Source organism: Bubalus kerabau, chromosome 1 (genome assembly GCF_029407905.1).
Source record: "Bubalus kerabau isolate K-KA32 ecotype Philippines breed swamp buffalo chromosome 1, PCC_UOA_SB_1v2, whole genome shotgun sequence".
In the NCBI taxonomy this organism is placed as follows: domain Eukaryota; kingdom Metazoa; phylum Chordata; class Mammalia; order Artiodactyla; family Bovidae; genus Bubalus; species Bubalus kerabau.
In genome coordinates this window covers 18,568,503-18,586,121 of record NC_073624.1, presented here as the reverse complement: position 1 = coordinate 18,586,121, position 17,619 = coordinate 18,568,503, and the positions used below count along the sequence as shown (strand labels likewise).

Sequence of the window (17,619 nt, the reverse complement as noted above, 5' to 3'; positions counted from 1 at the left end):
GAATTTCTCTTCTACCAGCATACTCAAAAGTCCGACTCATGACAAATGGCTCCTCTCAATGTGAGGGGCAGGTGGAGATGAAGATTTCTGGACGATGGAGAGCGCTCTGTGCCTCCCACTGGAGTCTGGCCAATGCCAATGTTGTCTGTCGTCAGCTCGGCTGTGGAATCGCCATCTCCACTCCCAGAGGACCACACTTGGTGGAGAGAGGTGACCAGATCTCAACAGTCCGATTTCACTGCTCGGGGGCAGAGTCCTTCCTGTGGAGTTGCCCTGTGACTGCCTTGGGTGGTTCTGACTGTTCCCATGGCAACACGGCCTCTGTGACCTGCTCAGGTAAGAGACAGGGAAGGGCTATTGGTACTTAGGATGCTCCTGGAGTGAAATGTCCCCAAGAGCAGAGAGTGAGGGAAAACTGGCTTTGGAAGATATTTCATGATGAAATATGGTGCTCCTCATTGTTCACTCATTTTTCAGGTTAGGGCAAGAAGTGTGAAGGGGAATAATATAATTTAAAGCAACATTGCTATTGACATATGATCATAGAAGACAGTGTATAAGCAATACATGTAGACTTCAGTCATGTACCCAGGGCAGCAAAGAGAACATTCCCAGCCCCAAGAGTCACTGTTGCCTCCAATAACTGGCCTCCCTTCTCTCCAGGGAAAACTGCTTATCTAACTTCTACTACCATAGAGGGTTTTATCAGTTTTTGAACTTTATATAAAATCATGCAGTGTGTTTTCTTTTGTGTGTGACTTCTTCGACTCAGCATTATGTTTAGGATTCACTCATGATGTTTTTTATAGCAGTACTTTATTCATTTTTATTTCTGTAGAATATTGCTTTCATTGATAACATGGCCATTGATCCATTCAACTGATGTTAGAGATTTGAGTTGTTTCCTGCTCTTGACTATTATAAATATGATGCTAGAATGTAGCATGACAATGACTTGGGGTGCAAATATATGTTACTTATTTTGTGTGTTTAACATTTGGTCTTTTCTTTTTCTAAATGGTACAGGATCCTTTGATAAAGCAAGTTTTTAATTTGAAGGAAATATTAATATAACTTGCCAACTTTTCCCTGTATATTTAATACTTCTTATATCCCTTTAAAAAGAACTTTCCATTCTCCAAGATCATGAAAATATTCTCTTAGAGTATCTCACAAAAGTTTCTTTTTCTTTTGCATATAATTGTACATTCCTTCTGGGATTGATATCTGTGTAAGATGAGTCATGTTTCACATGGACATCCAATTCACTCAGAATCTTTTTCTGGAGAGACTTTTTTCCCCACTGCAGTGCTACCTTTATCTTAAGCAGAAGAGCACATATGTCTGAGTCCTTTTAAAGACTCTGTATTCTGTTCCACTGTATCATTTGTCTATCTTTGCACCAATACTGCATTTTCTTAATTACTATAACTTTATAATAAGTCTGGATAATTTTAATTTACAGGGGTTACTTTATATTAACTCCTTTAACTTTGTTCCTTTTCTTACTGACTGTGTTGGTCATTCTTGGTATTTTGTATTTTGTCTAAATTTTGGGATCTGCTTGTTATTTTTCACACTCCCTAAAAAATTAGCATAAGGGTATTTTGATTAAAATTAGATTTAATCTACACAAAAATTTGAGAATGACTGACTTTGACAATTTTGGATCTCTCAATTCATTGACATAATTTTTATTGTTGTTTAGTCACAAAGTTGCATCCAACTGTTTTGTGACCCATGGACTGCAGTCTGCCCAGGCTCCATTGTTCATGGGATCCCCAGGCAAGAATACTGGAGTGGGTTGCCATGCTCTCCTCCAGGGCTTCTTCCTGACCCAGATATTGAACCCACTTCTGCAGTGGCAGGCAGATTCTTTACTACTGAGCCATCTGGGAAGCCATTGACATAATATATCCCTCCATTCAGCTAGGTCTTGAATTTCTCTCAGAAGTTTTGTCCACCTTCTTCTACATTTTTCCTAAGCATTTTATTTATTTTTTATGTTATTAGTATTTCTTTTATGGACGATGTCCTAGGAATGAATTATCTCTGACTTGTTTTCACCTTTTAACATTTTTTTTTTAAATTTTGATGTAATTTGAGACTTACTGCAAAGTTAGAAGAATAATATAAACATTTCCAGATGACCTTTAACTGGAATCCCTCAATGCTAGTTTTTGGTTCATTCTGTCTCATTTCTCTCTGAACATATAAAATCTTTCTGCATTAGGTTGCTGTCATGATGTCCCTTTACCACTAAAATATTATGAGGAATTTCCTTATGTAACCACAGGCTCAGTCCAGTTCTCAGCTGATTGCAGCCCCAGATGATACCTAAGTGCAAGCACTGAAAGACCCCAAGACAGAACTGTTGAGTCTTTCCCAAATTGCTGACTCAGGAAGTCTTAAGCAAAATGAAGTATATATTTTTTCCTCCAGTGGCTAAATTTTGGGGGGAAATTTGTTACATAGCAATATAACCAGAACACTTACCATGTGACCTGTAGTTAGGTTGGTGCAAAAGTAATTGCCGTTTTGCATTATTGAAATTTGCCATTTGATATTGGAATGTATTCTTAAATAAATGTGGTTATGTTACACATCATTTAATGTGTATTTCTTGCTTTTTATTTTGCTATGGTTTATTACTTGCTGCTTATTTCATATGTATTTTAGATTATAGACATGATGTTAGACACAAAGCAATTTCAAGTGATTTTCTTATTCGAGTTCAAAATGGGTCGTAAAGCAGCAGAGACAACTTGCAACATCAACAATGCATTTGGTCCAGGAACTGCTAATGAACATATAGTGCAGTGGTTGTTCAGGAAGATTTGCAGGGCTTCCCTGGTGGTTCTGTGGTAAAGAATCCGCCTGCCAATGCGGGAGACATGGGTTAAATCCCTAGTCCAGGAAGACGCCACATGCTGCAGAGCAGTTAAGCCTGTGCACCACAACTATTGAGCCTGTGCTCTAGAGCCTGGGAACCACAACTACTGAAGCCCAGAAGCCCTAGAGCTTGTTCTCCGTAACATGAGAACCACCACAGTGAGAAGCCTGCGCACTGTAACAAAGACTAGTCCCCACTCGCCACAACTAGAGAAAAGCCTGAGGAGCAGCAAAGACCCTGCAAAGCCAAAAATAAATAAATAATAAAGAATTTTTTTTAAAAATGAAGTTTTGCAAAGGAGATGAGAACCTTGAAGATGAGGAGTGCAATGGCCTGCCATTGAAAGTTGACAACAACCAATTAGAGCAATCATCAAAGCTGATCCTCTTGCAATTACATGAGAAGTTGCCTAAGAACTGAATGTTGACCTTTCTACAGTCGTTTGGCATTTGAAGCAAATGCCGAAAGGTGAAAAAACTTGATAAGTGGGTGCCTCATGAGCTGACCACAAATCAAAAAACTGGTCATTTTGAAACATCTTCTCTTATTTTACACAACAACAATGAACCATTTCTCAATTGAATTGTGACCTGTGATGAAAAGTGGATTTTATATGACAACTGGCGATGACCAGCTCAGTGGTGGGACTGAGAAGAAGCTGCAAAGCACTTCCCAAGGCCAAACTTGCTGCCAGTCTGATCCACTACAGCTTTCTGAATCCCAACAAAACCATTACATCTGGGAAGTTTGCTCAGCAAATCACTGAGATGCACTAAAAACTGCAACACGTGCAGTCGGCATTGGCCAACAGAAAGGTGCCAATTCTTCTCCATGGCAATGCCTGGCCACACATCACACAACCAAAGCTTCAGAAGTTTAACGAGTTGGGCTACGAAGTTTTGCCTCATCTGCCATATTCACCTGACCTCCCGTCAACTGAATATCACTTCTTCAAGCATCTCGACAACTTTTTGCAGAGAAAATGCTTCCACAACCAACAGGAGGCAGAAAATGCTTTCCAAGAGTTCATCAAATCCCAAAGCACAGCTTTACACTACAGGAAAAAACAAACTAGTTTCTCATTGGCAAAAATGTGTTGATTGTAATGGTTCCTATTTTGATTAATAAAGATATGTCTGAGCCTAATTATAATGATTTAAAATTCATGGTCTGAAACCGCAGTGATGTTTGCACCAACCTAATAGAATATTTGTCCTCTGATCTTCTGTATTAGTAACTGCTTTATGCTGATCTAAAGTGCTTATATATTCATTCTTTAGTTCTTAAATTCAAATATTCTTAGCTCTAGAACTTTTATTTCTTTTTTGTTAAAATTTCTCTGCCAAGAAAAACATCTTGTCAATTAATCTTAAGAGCACTTTAATCAGGGCTATTTAAATTCTCTGTCAGATAACTCTAATAGTTGAGTATTTGGGTAATTTTTGGCAATGTCTTCTTTTTCCTTTTGGTTTTCCATTTGATGTCTTTTATATGAGTTTTTTCCCTTCTGTTAGTGACAGACACGGAAGACAAAAACTTTTAGAAATCTTTCAGAAAAGATTTTGTTTTGTTTCTTCTATTTAGATATAGATTTAGGTATAGAACCCACTATTTAACTCGTTCTCAGTGTAAAGCTTGGCTTAAACAAAAATTGTGGCAGTGTCAGAAGCAGACCTCTGCTTGGAGAAACTGAGCTCTATACTAACTTCACTGCTGTTACAGCTTTCATCTCAAACTCCATCACTAGGTTATTATTTAGTTTAATTCAGTTTCCTGTTCTTCAACCCAACCAGACCCCTGATCATTGCTGTTTCTGCAGGAAACCAGACCTGGGTGCTGCCCCAGTGCAACGACTCCGTGTCTGAACCAGCAGGCTCTGCGGCCTCAGAGGAGAGCGCCCCCTACTGCTTAGGTGAGAGTCCCACAGGACAGAAGATGCTACTCAACCCCTGAGGTCACCACCCCATCGTCCCATTTCTTTCTCCTCAGACAGCAGGCAGCTCCGCCTGGTGGACGGGGGTGGTCCCTGCGCTGGGAGAGTGGAGATCCTTGACCAGGGCTCCTGGGGCACCATCTGTGATGACGGCTGGGACCTGGACGATGCCCGCGTGGTGTGCAGGCAGCTGGGCTGTGGAGAAGCCCTCAATGCCACGAGGTCAGCTCACTTTGGGGAAGGGCCGGGGCCCATCTGGCTGGACGACCTGAACTGCACAGGAAAGGAGTCCCACGTGTGGAGGTGCCCTTCCCGGGGCTGGGGGCGGCACGACTGCAGACACAAGGAGGATGCAGGGGTCATCTGCTCAGGTCTGTGCTGCACGCTGTCCACAGGCAGGGGGAGGAGTGGGGCCCTGGAGGACAGGGGTCTGAGCCCTGATGGAGAGATGCTGAAAGGACCAGAGAAGGAGGCTTCCTCCCATGGAGCCTGTCTTTCCAACAGACGTGAAGACGGGGTGCTTTCACTTCCTCCTGAGGCAGCTGAGATTCTGGTCCTTTATTCTCAGTAATGTTTCCTGACAGAGCTGTTTCTTACAGTTAACATTTGAAAGCAGGGCTCACTCTGCAGTTATCTGTGGAAGTAACACCTGGAAATCCTAGGCTTCCCAGGTTGTGCTAGTGGTCAAGAACCTGCCTGCCATTGCAGGAGATGTAAAAGATGTGGGTTCAGTCCTTGGGTTAGGAAGATCCCCTGGAGGAGGGCATGGCAACCATTCCAGTATTCTTGCCTGAGAATCCCATGGACAGCGGAGCCTGACATAGTGAAAACTCATACTTTTCCTTACAGTTCTGTTTGCTAGGAGTCTGAAGAGAGTCTCCATGGGCCAACATCCCAGTGTCCACAGGGCTGTGTTCTTCTGGAGTCTCTGGGCAGAACTCTTCTCCCAGCTTTTTCTGGTTTCCCATGTGGCCTCATTTCTTGGCTCAGAGCCCTCTTTATTCTTCTTCTTCAGAAAACAGTGCCTTTCCAAGCGTTCTCCCTCACTCACATTTCCCTCTGACTGGAGCTGGGAAAGATGATACATTTCTCAGAATAGCGGGTTTAAAGATGTGTAAGGCTGGGCTCACATGGTTAATCCACAATATTTGAGTTTTATGTCTCCATCCCAAGGTCCTTATTAATCACGTCTGTAAAATCTCTTTTGAAATGTAAGGTAACTGTCACATGTTCGGGGATTAGGCTGTGGACATCTCTGGGGGTCCATTATTTGTCAACCACCTCTCTGTCCACATCATTTTCTGTTCTTTTAGAAGTTTTGTCAGGAATCAGGATTCAGCTCCCATCACTGCAGCTGCCCAGTTTGGTCTTCCCTTCTGTTCATATCTACATTGTTGTGGTAGAAATAGGCATACAGACATTAATGGACAAAATCAGGTGAAAGGGAGGTAAAAGTCAGTCTTGTCACCCAGTGGGCATCTCCTCCCCTGGGTCAGGGGTGTATGGTCACTATTTCTGGGGGAGAGGAAAACCCAGAGCTCTGAGGGGGGTGCTCATTGTGTCCTGTCTCCTCCCTTTTGATCTTAGAGTTCCTGGCCCTCAGGATGGTCAGTGGGGACCAGCAGTGTGCTGGGTGGCTGGAAATTTTCTACAACGGGACCTGGGGCAGTGTCTGCCGCAGCCCCATGGATGATGTCACCGTGTCCATCATCTGCAGTCAGCTTGGCTGTGGGGACAGCGGAAGTCTCAACACCTCTGTTGGTCTCAGGGAAGGTTCTAGACCCCACTGGGTAGATGGAATCCAGTGCCAGAGAACTGACCCCTCTCTCTGGCAGTGTCCTTCTGACCCTTGGAATTACAACTCATGCTCTCCAAAGGAGGAAGCCTACATCTCGTGTGCAGGTGACTTACTGTCTGTTTCTGTGTCACTCCCAACCATGTAGGATGTCATCAGTATGATTTCATATTTCCAAATCTAACTGATTTGGTTGAGTCTACAAAATGTAGGTGTATGTTTGTATTTGTCTCTGTGTCTGTTTGTTTGCTGTTGTTATGGTAAACAACTAATTAGATAAAGTAAATTCAGCTGCTGATAACATGCAGTGAACCTCTCAGCCAAGTAGATGATGAAGCTTCTGTGGTCTCTTGTCATTTGACTGTGACAAAAAAAACCTTAGATACTCATGTTTGGGGACAAGACCTCCCCCAGCTGTCCCTGAACTATAGCTTCCCATTGTTGCTTCTGCAGGAAAAAGACCCAAGAGCTGTCCAACTGCTGCCCCCTGCACAGGTACGTCAGCCTGCCCCCTCCCCTTTGGCTCCCAGGGCTTCCTTCCTCCCACCAGGGCAGTCACAGGAGGGGCTGCTGCCTTTTCAGACAGAGAGAAGCTCCGGCTCAGAGGAGGAGACAACGAGTGCTCAGGGCGGGTGGAGGTCTGGCACAGCGGCTCCTGGGGCACCGTGTGTGATGACTCCTGGAGCCTGGCAGAGGCCGAGGTGGTGTGTCAGCAGCTGGGCTGTGGCCAGGCCCTGGAAGCCGTGCGGGCCGCGACATTCGGCCCTGGAAATGGGAGCATCTGGCTGGACGATGTGCGGTGTGGGGGCCGGGAGTCCTCCCTGTGGGACTGTGCTGCGGAGCCCTGGGGGCAGAGCAACTGCAAGCACGAGGAGGATGCTGGTGTGAGGTGCTCTGGTGAGTGAGGGGCTCAGGGTCCACCATGGGTGAGCTGGGGCAGCACAGGGGCACTGTGCTGGACTGGGCGTGGTGGGGAGTTTGTATTCAGACAGTGTCCATGTCCTGGGGATCTGATCTAAGATGAGGGAGCTGGGAGGATTGAACACTGATGTTGTGGAAACTGAGGGGTGATTTCAGGCTCAGGAGGGAAAAGATTTGCCCTGTGTTCTGGCCAATTCTTCTTCCCCACACTACTGTTTTTCTCTTTAGGTGTAAGGACAACATTGCCCACGACTACAGCAGGTACTGTGATCCATCCACGGGCAAGGGAGAATACTGAGTACTGGGGACCTGTTCTGTGGGCTCTCTGACAGCTCCGAATAAGAAAGAGTTGGAGGAGCTGTGGCTGTTGGGGAGCAGCCAGGGCATTACACTGGGGAAATCCCCTGCCTTGATGTCCAGGGTCAAATATTCTCACGCCTGGGGTCCAAGGAAGTTTGGTTTCCATGTTGTAGAATCTAAGGATCTCCCACCTGACCTTGAGTGTTGCTCCTCATCAGAGAGGTGCAAGTCCCTGCACTGTTTGATGTCCTGTTTCCTGAAGCCCAAGGAGAAGGGATGACCTGGGTCCTCAGAGGCTGTCTTGGCAGGGCAGCTCCCTGACAATCCCCACCTCTGCCTCGAGGCCACACTGGCCAGGGTGGAGTTGACTTGTCTCAGGACGAGACCCAGGTGAGCCCTGACACTGTCTGAGGCTGAGACGCCATTGTCCGGAGCTCCTGAAAATGCTGACACAGGAGATTTCTCTGTGCCCAAGACTATCTCCAGCCCTTTTTCCTGTTCTCCTTAGGGACCAGAACAACCTCAAATCCTCTCCCTGGCATCTTCTCCCTGCCTGGGATCCTCTGCCTCATCCTGGGGGCCCTTCTCTTCCTGGTCCTCATCATCTTGGTGACTCAGCTACTCAGAAGGAGAGCAGAGCGCAGAGGTGGGCTGCAGGGGGAACTGGGGACGAGGGAGAGTGTGTGGAGGCGGGAGATGGGGCAGGTGTGAGGAGGAGAACCTGGGCCAGCTACTGTTCTGAGTTGCAGACTCCATGTGCTCCGTGCTGAGCTCTAAGGGCTGAGTAGACAGAGGTTCTTAGGACTGGGGTGTGAACTCTCATAAGTCATGGCCTCTCCTGTGAGACCAGACAGAGTTGGCGCTGAGCTGTAATCAGGGTCAGACGAGAGGAGAAGGTGCTGACATGGTGCATGGGGTAGGAGATGATGCTGAGGTCCTGGCAGCCCCCATGTGAGCACCAGGGAGATGAAGGTGGGCTGGCTGGATCGGGGTATCTGGGGAAGCTTCTCTGACCTGCTGGGGGATCTCTCAGCCTTATCTAGCTATGGAGATACTCTTGCTGAAGCTGTGTATGAGGAGCTCGATTACCTTCTGACCCAGAAGGAAGGTCTGGGCAGCCCAGGTGAGTGTCTCTGTCTGCCCTCCTGGGATCTCTGGTTGTCACCACCCACTGGCTGTGCACATCTTCTCAGCATCTGCAGACCCCATGTGTGCCAAGGCTCACAGAGACGGCTCCTCCAAAAAGGCAGGATGGCCTCTCAGAGCCCCGTGACCTCCCAGCCTCTGACTACACTGCAGAAGCCAGGCTTGTCACTTCTCAGCCTTAACACAGGTCCCGTGGGTGTGGGGAGGAAAAATTCTGAGTGTTGTGTGATGTTTGTCTCCATATGAGGCTTCCCGTCAGAGTTCTCACTGACTAAACTGCCGTATTACACCAGGGATGGTGAGGACAACAGTGACTACAGATCCGCTCCAGGAAATAGAGGTGGACCTGCCTCGGCTGGGCTCTGGGGAGGAGAGTTTCCCTCATAGAGAGGAGATTTAAGGGGAATGGTTTTCCTTTGATGGACGAGAGGCATCCCTTGTGTCCAGATGGGGTTCGTCCTTCTCCTTCTCTGGCTGTTCTGTGATGTCTCATGTCAGGGCTGGTCTCTCTGTGTCCAGAATCACCACAGGCACACAATGTTTTAAAAAATAACATCTGTAAAGCACAATTTGTCAAAATACTTTAGCAATGCTCAATGGTGAAAGAGTTGCTTTGAGATATGTAGTTTCCACCAGAAAATATTAAGATATGTAAAATTGTGTTTTGGCTTATGGACACATCAAAATGAAACATGGTCTTAGAGAAAAAAGTTTTTGAAACAAAGAGTGATTGGTGCCTCTATTCAGAAACTCAGAAACTCTGGGTCAGAAGGTATCTTAGGTATTCCCCAGTCCAACCCACTTACTGTGGTTTCCTCCACTCCCTTGTCTGCTCTTGGAACCCCCAGATCAGAGGACTGATGTCCTTGATGAAAATTATGATGATGCTGAAGAAGTACCAGTGCCTGGAACTCCTTCTGCCTCTCAGGGGAGCGAGGAGGAAGTGCCCCCAGAGAAGGAGAATGGGGTGAGGTCCTCTCAGACAGGTGAGTGGGGTCAGTTGATCTCCTGCAATCTTTCTATCTGAAAAGAGTGAATTTGTGCTCCTCAATGCCCAGCCTCCCTAGAGAGTCAAAATATAGGTAATCTCATATATTTGGTAGCATCATCTTGACCATATGCCATATTTAATGCTGTCAGACTCCTCTCAAGGAGTGAGGAATCACTCTGCTTTTGGCATTTATGTCTCCATAATGTGACATAAACTTATCACTTTATATGTGATATACTTGCATGAACATTTATAGATTATGGAATTTCCTGGTGGTCCAGAGGTTAGGATTCTGCATTTTCACTGCTAGGGCCTAGGTTCAACCCTGGTCAAGGAACTAAGATCCCACAAACATTGTGTCATGGCCAAAAGAGAAACTTACCAATTCAACATGTTTAAAAGAAAGCTAAGCACTGAAGAATTGATGCTTTTGAACTGTAGTGTTGGAGAAGATTCTTCACAGACCCTTGGATGGCAAGGAGATCAACCCAGTCAATTTATAGGAAATCAATCTCGAATATTAATTGGTAGGACTGAGCTGAAGTAGAAGCATCGATACCTTGGCCACCTTATGCGAAGAACTGACTCCTTAGAAAAGACCCTGATGCTGGGAAAGATTGAAGGCAGGAGGAGAAGGAGATGACACAGGATGAGATGATTTGATGGCATCACCAACTCGATGGATATGAGTTTGAGCAAGCTCTGGGAGTTGGTGATAGACAGGGAAGCCTGGTGTGCTGCAGTCCATGGGGTCACAGAGTCAGGCATGACTGACTGACTGAACTGAACTGAACCAAATTCAAAGGTAGAACAAGTATTTTAATAATATCTTTGCACTGTCACATACATGAAGGCAAACCATTCAATATCACAGTAATCCAGGTCTATGCCGAATCAGTAATGCTGAAGAAGCTGAAGTTGCTGTTCTGTGAAGACCTACATGACCTCTTAGAACAATCACCTAAAAACGATGTCCTTTTGATTATAAGGGACTGGAATGCAAAAGTAGGAAGGAAGTCAAGAGATGCCTGGAGTAACAGGCAAATTTGGCCTGGAGTACAAAAATGAGGCAAGGCAAAGGCTAATAGAGTTTTGCCAAGAGAACACACTGGTCATAACAAACACCCTTTTCCAACAACACAAGAGAGGACTCTACACATGGACATCATCAGATGGTCAGTACCGCAATCAGATTAATTATATTCTTTGCAACCAAAGATGGAGACACTCTATACTGTCAGCAAATACAAGACCAGGAGCTGACTGTGGCTCAGATCAAGAACTCCTTATTGCCAAATTCAGACTTAAATTGAAGAAAGTAGAGAAACCCACTAGACCATTCAGGTATGACCTAAATCAAATTCCTTATGATTATACAGTAGAAGTGACAAATAGATTCAGGGGATTACGTCTGATAGGCAGAATGCCTGATGAATTATGGACGGAGGTTCATGACATTGTACAGGAGGCAGGGATCAAGACCATCCCCAAGAAAAAGAAATGTAAAAAGGCAAAATGGTTGTCTGAGGAGGCCTTACAAATAGCTGAGAAAATACAAGAAGTGAAAGCAAAGGAGAAAAGGAAAGAGATATCCATTTGAATACAGAGTTCCAAAGAATAGCACGGAGAGATAAGAAAGCCTTCCTCACTGATCAATGCAAAGAAACAGAGGAAAACAATGGAATGGGAAAGAGTAGAGATCTGGTTAAGACAATTACAGATACCAAGGCAATATTTCATGCAAAGATGGGTACAATAAAGGACAGAAATGTTATGGACCTAACAGAAACAGAAGATATTAAGAAGAGGTGGCAAGAACACACAGAAGAACTATACAAGAAAATCTTCATGACCGAGATAATCACGATGGTGTGATCACTCACCTAGAGCCGGATATCCTGGAATGTGAAGTCAAGTGGGCCTTAGGAAGCATCACTCTGAACAAAGCTAGTGGAGGTGATGGAATACCAGTTGAGTTCTTTCAAATCCTAAAAGATAATGTGAAAGTGCTGCACTCAATATGCCAGCAAATTTGGAAAACTTAGCAGTGGCCACAGGACTGGAAAAGGTCAGTTTTCATTTCAATTCCAAAGAAAGGCAATGCCAAAGAGTGTTCAAACCACCACACAATTGCACTCATCTCACATGGTAGCAAAGTAATGCTCAAAATTCTCCAAGCCAGGCTTCAGCAGGACATGAACCATGAAAATCTAGATGTTCAAGCTGCACTTAGAAAAGGCAGAGGAACCAGAGATTAAATTGCCAAAATTCGCTGGATCATCGAAAAAGCAAGAGAGTTCCAGAGAAACATCTATTTCTGCTTTATTAAGTATGCCAAAGCCTTTGACTGTGTGGATCACAATAAACTGATATTTCAGTAGCTGCGAGAAGACACTCATTCTCTAGAAAAGAGTATTTCTCCATCTGAGGGCCTGTGTAGTTTCTGGGGAGGAGATATCTGTGGGTGCACCTGTGATACTATTTGTGGACATTTGGGAACAGGAGTCAAGTCAACTAAGAGCAGACTTGGGTTGTGAGTGAGGAATTCTGATTTTTCCTGTTTCCAGTCTCCCTCTTATTGTAAATTTGCATCTATCACCTGTGAAAGGAGAACATTTAAATTCCTTTTTATGATTCTTACCGTTGCTGGGCATCTCCTTGGTATTGTGTTGCCTGGAAGCAGGTCTCCCAGAGCTCCTGAGCACAGGTCTCCTGTGATGTAGGATTTCCCCATGCACTGAGGCCCAGGAGACCACATGAACTGGATCTGAGAGGAGAGCTGGGATCCATCCTCACTGGAACTCATGTGAAATAGCCTGAGCCTCCCTCCCCACACCTGGGTCCCAGGGATGTTTTGTCATAAGCACTTGCCTGACTCCCTTCCACCAGAGGGTTCTGTCCCATCCTCGTGCCTCAGTTCTAATCAAACTTCTCTTTTCTACTTCAGGCTCTTGTCTGAACTTCTCCAGAGAGGCAGCTGATCCTGGGGAAGGAGAAGAGAGCTTCTGGCTTCTCCAGGGGAAGAAAGAGGATGCTGGGTACGATGATGTTGAACTCAGTGCCCTGGGAACATCCCCAGTGACTTTCTCGTGATGCTGTATTAACTAGGAGGTGAAGCCTCAGATATTCTAATTGCCTGTATTTCAATAGAGTAGTGCTGACCTGTAATTGTGGCATATGAAAATTGCCCAAAATGAAATATTCTGAATAAATTAACTTTTTGCTGTGCTGTTAATTTAGCAAGCTCCATGTCAAATGCTTTTAGAGGATTAGTCCTCAAATGCCATCTTTCTCAAAGGAAATGCAAGATTAGTTGGCTGACCTGCTTTCTCACTTGTCTTAGAAGCTAATGAGGGCATTCTCACAAGTGCTCCAGGTCACTCTTATTTCGAAAAGGATGTAAACTTGGTCTACATTCTCACACTTCTTCCTAACAAGATGAACTCATGAAAAAACAAAACAAAACAGTTCTAAACACCTCTGAGATGTCACATCACCAGTTTGTAACTTGTTCTTGGACACCAGCCTGGTATGAGTTTCAAAGTGGAAGGTTGGCTCGTGGGAGAGAATGGATACAGCTTTCCTTATCCTGCCTCAATATTCACAGGGCAATTAATAATCTAACTGCACAGAACTACCTCTTCCTTTTTCATCTCTCTTTTATTTCTTTAGTGGATACAGACACCTCTTTGCTCATCTCCCATGTCTATTTGATTATCCAATTTTTATAAATCCATTCTTTCTTCTCTATATCTTCCTACTATTTCTTTAGGATGCTGCTATTTCTTGTCTCTCCAAGGATCTCTCCTTCTAAGTGAATTATATCAGTTCATATATATCTTCAAGTTGATGGAAGGCAAATTGGTGCTCACCCACACCCTATATTCAGATGGGACAAGAAGGCAAGAAAGTGGAGACTTAGGCAGAGGGGATCCAAAAGAATGAATGTAGACAGAAAGATCAGGAACATTTGGCTATTTATGTTTCAGAGATATGGATGGAGGCATCTGACATGACTGATCTCTTAGAGGAAGAATTTCAGACCAAGAGGCTTCTTTGAAAACATCTATTTTTCAGATGTTTCAAGATTGTTTCAAGATTGCTTAAAGTGTCGTTCTTTATTTTTTTTGGCTCCCAAATCACTGCAGATGGTGACTGCAGCCATGAAATTAAAAGACGCTTACTCCTTGGAAGGAAAGTTATGACCAACCTAGATAGCATATTCAAAAGCAGAGATATTACTTTGCCAACAAGGGTCCATCTAGTCAAGGCTATGGTTTTTACAGTGGTTGTGTATGGATGTGAGAGTTGGACTGTGAAGAAAGCAGAGTGCTGAAGAATTGATGCTTTTGAACTGTAGTGTTGGAAAAGACTCTTGAGAGTCCCTTGGACTTCAAGGAGATCCAACCAGTCCATCCTAAAGGAGATCAGTCCAGGGTGTTCATTGGAGGGACTGATGCTGAAGCTGAAACTCCAATATTTTGGCCACCTCATGCAAAGAGTTTACTCATTGGAAAAGACCCTGATGCTGGGAGGGATTGGGGGCCGGAGGAGAAGGGGACGACAGAGGATGAGATGGCTGGATGACATCACTGACTCAATGGACATGAGTTTGGGTGAACTCTTGGAGTTGGTGATGGATAGGGAGGCCTGGAGTGCTGTGATTCATGGGGTCACAAAGAGTGGGACAGGATTCAGTGACTGAACTGAACTGAAAAAGTAATTGTGATCGTGCTGTGACTCCTCAGTGCAGAGAGAGCTGTCATGAAGAAGTGACAAAGTAAAGATTGCGTTTACACAGCACTACCCCCGCAACTCCCCCTGCCCCCCACCCCTATCCCCACCCCCGGCCAATTCCATTGTGGACATGTGGAGAAGCTGCTGAACTAATATAAAACCTGAGAGTGCTGGCCTGGTTGTGAGCTGGACCCACCCGTAACTGGATGGTTTCTAGGGCTCCAACCTACACTCATGCTTGCAGTCTTCATAGTTCTAGGCTGTGCTGGGGATGGGAAGATGCCCAGGGCTTCTTCCAGGTCAGCTCACATGGCTATTCACTTGGGACGTGATGAAATAGATGACATATGATGAAATAAGGCACACACACGAAGAAGTTCAGTGAACTCCAAGAAAACACAGATAAACAATTAAATTCAGGAAGACAATATATGAAGAAAATAAGATTTTAAAAAATTTCTCATCATCATTATTATTGTTTTTAATTTTTGGTTGCATGAGTCTTTGTTGCTGCACATGGGCTTTCTCCAAATGCAGCAAGCAGGCACTACTCTTCTTTGTGGGCAGCAGGTTTCTCTATGCGTGGGCTTCTCTTATTGTGAACAGGTTCTAGGCACCCAGGCTTCAGGGGTTGCAGCATTGCCTCCTATTTGTGATTTGTGGGTCCTAGAGCTCAGGCTCAGTAATTATTGAGCTAGGGCTCAGTAATTGTTGAGCTAGGGTGTTACTTCACAGAATAAATTCAGAGTTTTTTTAAAAACGGAGATAGAAAGCATAAAAAAGGAAGTAAACAGGGAGTTTGCTGATGGTTTAGTGGTTAGGATTTGATGCATTTGCTGCTGTTGTTTGCATTTAATCCCAGTAGGGGAACTGAGATCCCTTAAGCTTTGCAGTGAGGCAAAGAGAATAACAGGAGAAACAAAACAGAAAAATGAACCAAACAGAGATTCCGTTGCTTAAGATTCAGTTCAATTCAGTGGTTCAGTCGTGTCCGACTCTTTGCGACCCCACGGACTGCAGCACACCAGGCTTCCCTGTCCATCACCGACTCTTAGAGCTTGCCCAAACTCATGTCCATTGAGTCACTGATGCCATCAGCCAACCGTTTCATCCCCTGTCGTTCCCTTCTCCTCCTGCCCTCAATCTTTTGCAGCATTAGGGTCTTTCCTAATGCATTAGATCTTCACATCAGGTTGTCAAAATATTGGAGTTTCAGCTTCAGCATAAGTCCTTCCAATGAAAATTCAGGACTGAATTCCTTTAGGATGGACTAGTTAGATCAGTTGCTTAAGACTACAATGAATGAAATGCAACAAAATGAAAAATGCTACCCAAAGCATCAACAACAGCAGAAGACTCTGTAACTTAGAAGGCAGGACCATTGAGATTACCCAACCAGGGGACAAAGAAAAAGAGGAATGAAAAAGAGTGAAAGAACCTGTGTGAACTCTGGGGTAACATTCACAGAAACAACCTATACATTATTGGAGTCCCGGAAGGACAAGAGAGGGGGAAAGGGACACAGATTGTACTTAAAGAAATAATACCAGATAAGTCCCAAATCTGATGAGATTTAGACATCCAAGTTCATGTAGCTAATAGGTCACTCCTCAGAGTTCATTCAAAATGATCATCCCTAAGACACATTGCTTATAATCAAGAAAAAGAATTTTACAAGCAGCAAGAGAAAAGTGCTGCTGCTGCTAAGTCGCTTCAGTTGTGTCCGACTCTGTGCGACCCCATAGATGGCAGCCCACCAGGCTCCCCCATCCCTGGGATTTTCCAGGCAAGAACACTGGAGTGGGTTGCCATTTCCTTCTCCAAGAGAAAAGTAAATGCTCAAAAAAAGAAATTCCCTTAAAAATATCAGTGGACTTTTTAGTAGAAACCTGACTGTCCAGGAGAGAAAGGATGATATATTCAAACTTATGGGGAAAAAAAAAAAAAAAACAAAACCCTACCACCCAAGAATACTTTTCTCAGGAAGGTTGTTTTTCATAAATGAAGATGATATAAAGACTTTCCCAAACAAACAACAGTTGAGGGAATTCACCACACTAGGCTTGTCTTACAAGATTGCTGAGGGGAGTTCCTCAAACTAAATGAAGGATGCTAATTTTTATATGAAAGAAGTGAAAATGTGCAACAGACTTGTAAATGTAAATACTGAATCCAATTCAGCATCCTCTGACACTGTAATATGGTAGTGTGCTAATCAGGTAGCTGTAGTCTTAAGAAAGTATTAAAATGGCTAAAGAGAGAAAATATTTTGTTAGTAGATATACAATATAGAGAGAGGTAAATTGTGACATCTAAAACAAAATGCGTAGAAGGGGATAAAAAGGTAGAGCTTTTGCATGTCATTGGAATTAATTTGTTATCAGTGTAGTATTTACTGTTGTCCCTCTAAGATGTTTTATGTGAGCCATGTGGCAACAAAAATGTAAAAACCTACAGTAGATTCACAAAAAGTAACAAGAAGGGACTCAAAGAGCAACAGTATCCAAATTTATCAGTTCACAGTTCTAACTGTTGTGCAGAACAGTTGAGTTGTCCTGGTCTCCACATCATCTTTCAAGATCAGCCGAAGAGGACTCTCCTTTGAAAAGTGAAACACTAATTAAGCTGTGTGTTATTTTAAGCCAAAGAAATCTTTGGGCACCTCATCTGCTTCCTTATGTCATATCAATGGTGCAGCTGTACTTTTTTAATCACAAATTTTCTTCATGTGATATTGCTGTGTGGTTTTAATGAAATAACTGCCAATGAAAAATCATATGAATATCCTGTCTCCTCAGTTGTGTTGGATTAAGACTTATTAAGAAGCCACATGTAGGTACTTTGTGGTTTGTCTTGTGTATCCTTAGAGATAGAGATTTGCAGTGTTCGTTGTGGCATATTTG

At 44.1% G+C, this 17,619-nt stretch overlaps 1 protein-coding gene across 1 annotated transcript in view; it reads left to right on the top strand.

Annotated features, from left to right (window-relative positions):
* Positions 1-13,214, top strand: part of LOC129644287 (antigen WC1.1-like) — a 61,642-nt gene extending 48,428 nt beyond the window's left edge. Inside the window, exons 10-20 of the mRNA XM_055569860.1 lie at positions 19-336; positions 4,713-4,805; positions 4,883-5,197; positions 6,414-6,728; positions 7,075-7,116; positions 7,204-7,518; positions 7,771-7,803; positions 8,351-8,488; positions 8,876-8,965; positions 9,837-9,974; positions 12,927-13,214. Coding sequence (XP_055425835.1) covers positions 19-336; positions 4,713-4,805; positions 4,883-5,197; positions 6,414-6,728; positions 7,075-7,116; positions 7,204-7,518; positions 7,771-7,803; positions 8,351-8,488; positions 8,876-8,965; positions 9,837-9,974; positions 12,927-13,072 — 1,943 coding nt within the window. The 3' untranslated portion in view covers positions 13,073-13,214. The remainder of the gene's footprint in view (positions 1-18; positions 337-4,712; positions 4,806-4,882; positions 5,198-6,413; positions 6,729-7,074; positions 7,117-7,203; positions 7,519-7,770; positions 7,804-8,350; positions 8,489-8,875; positions 8,966-9,836; positions 9,975-12,926) is intronic.
* The last annotated feature ends 4,405 nt before the right edge of the window (positions 13,215-17,619 follow it).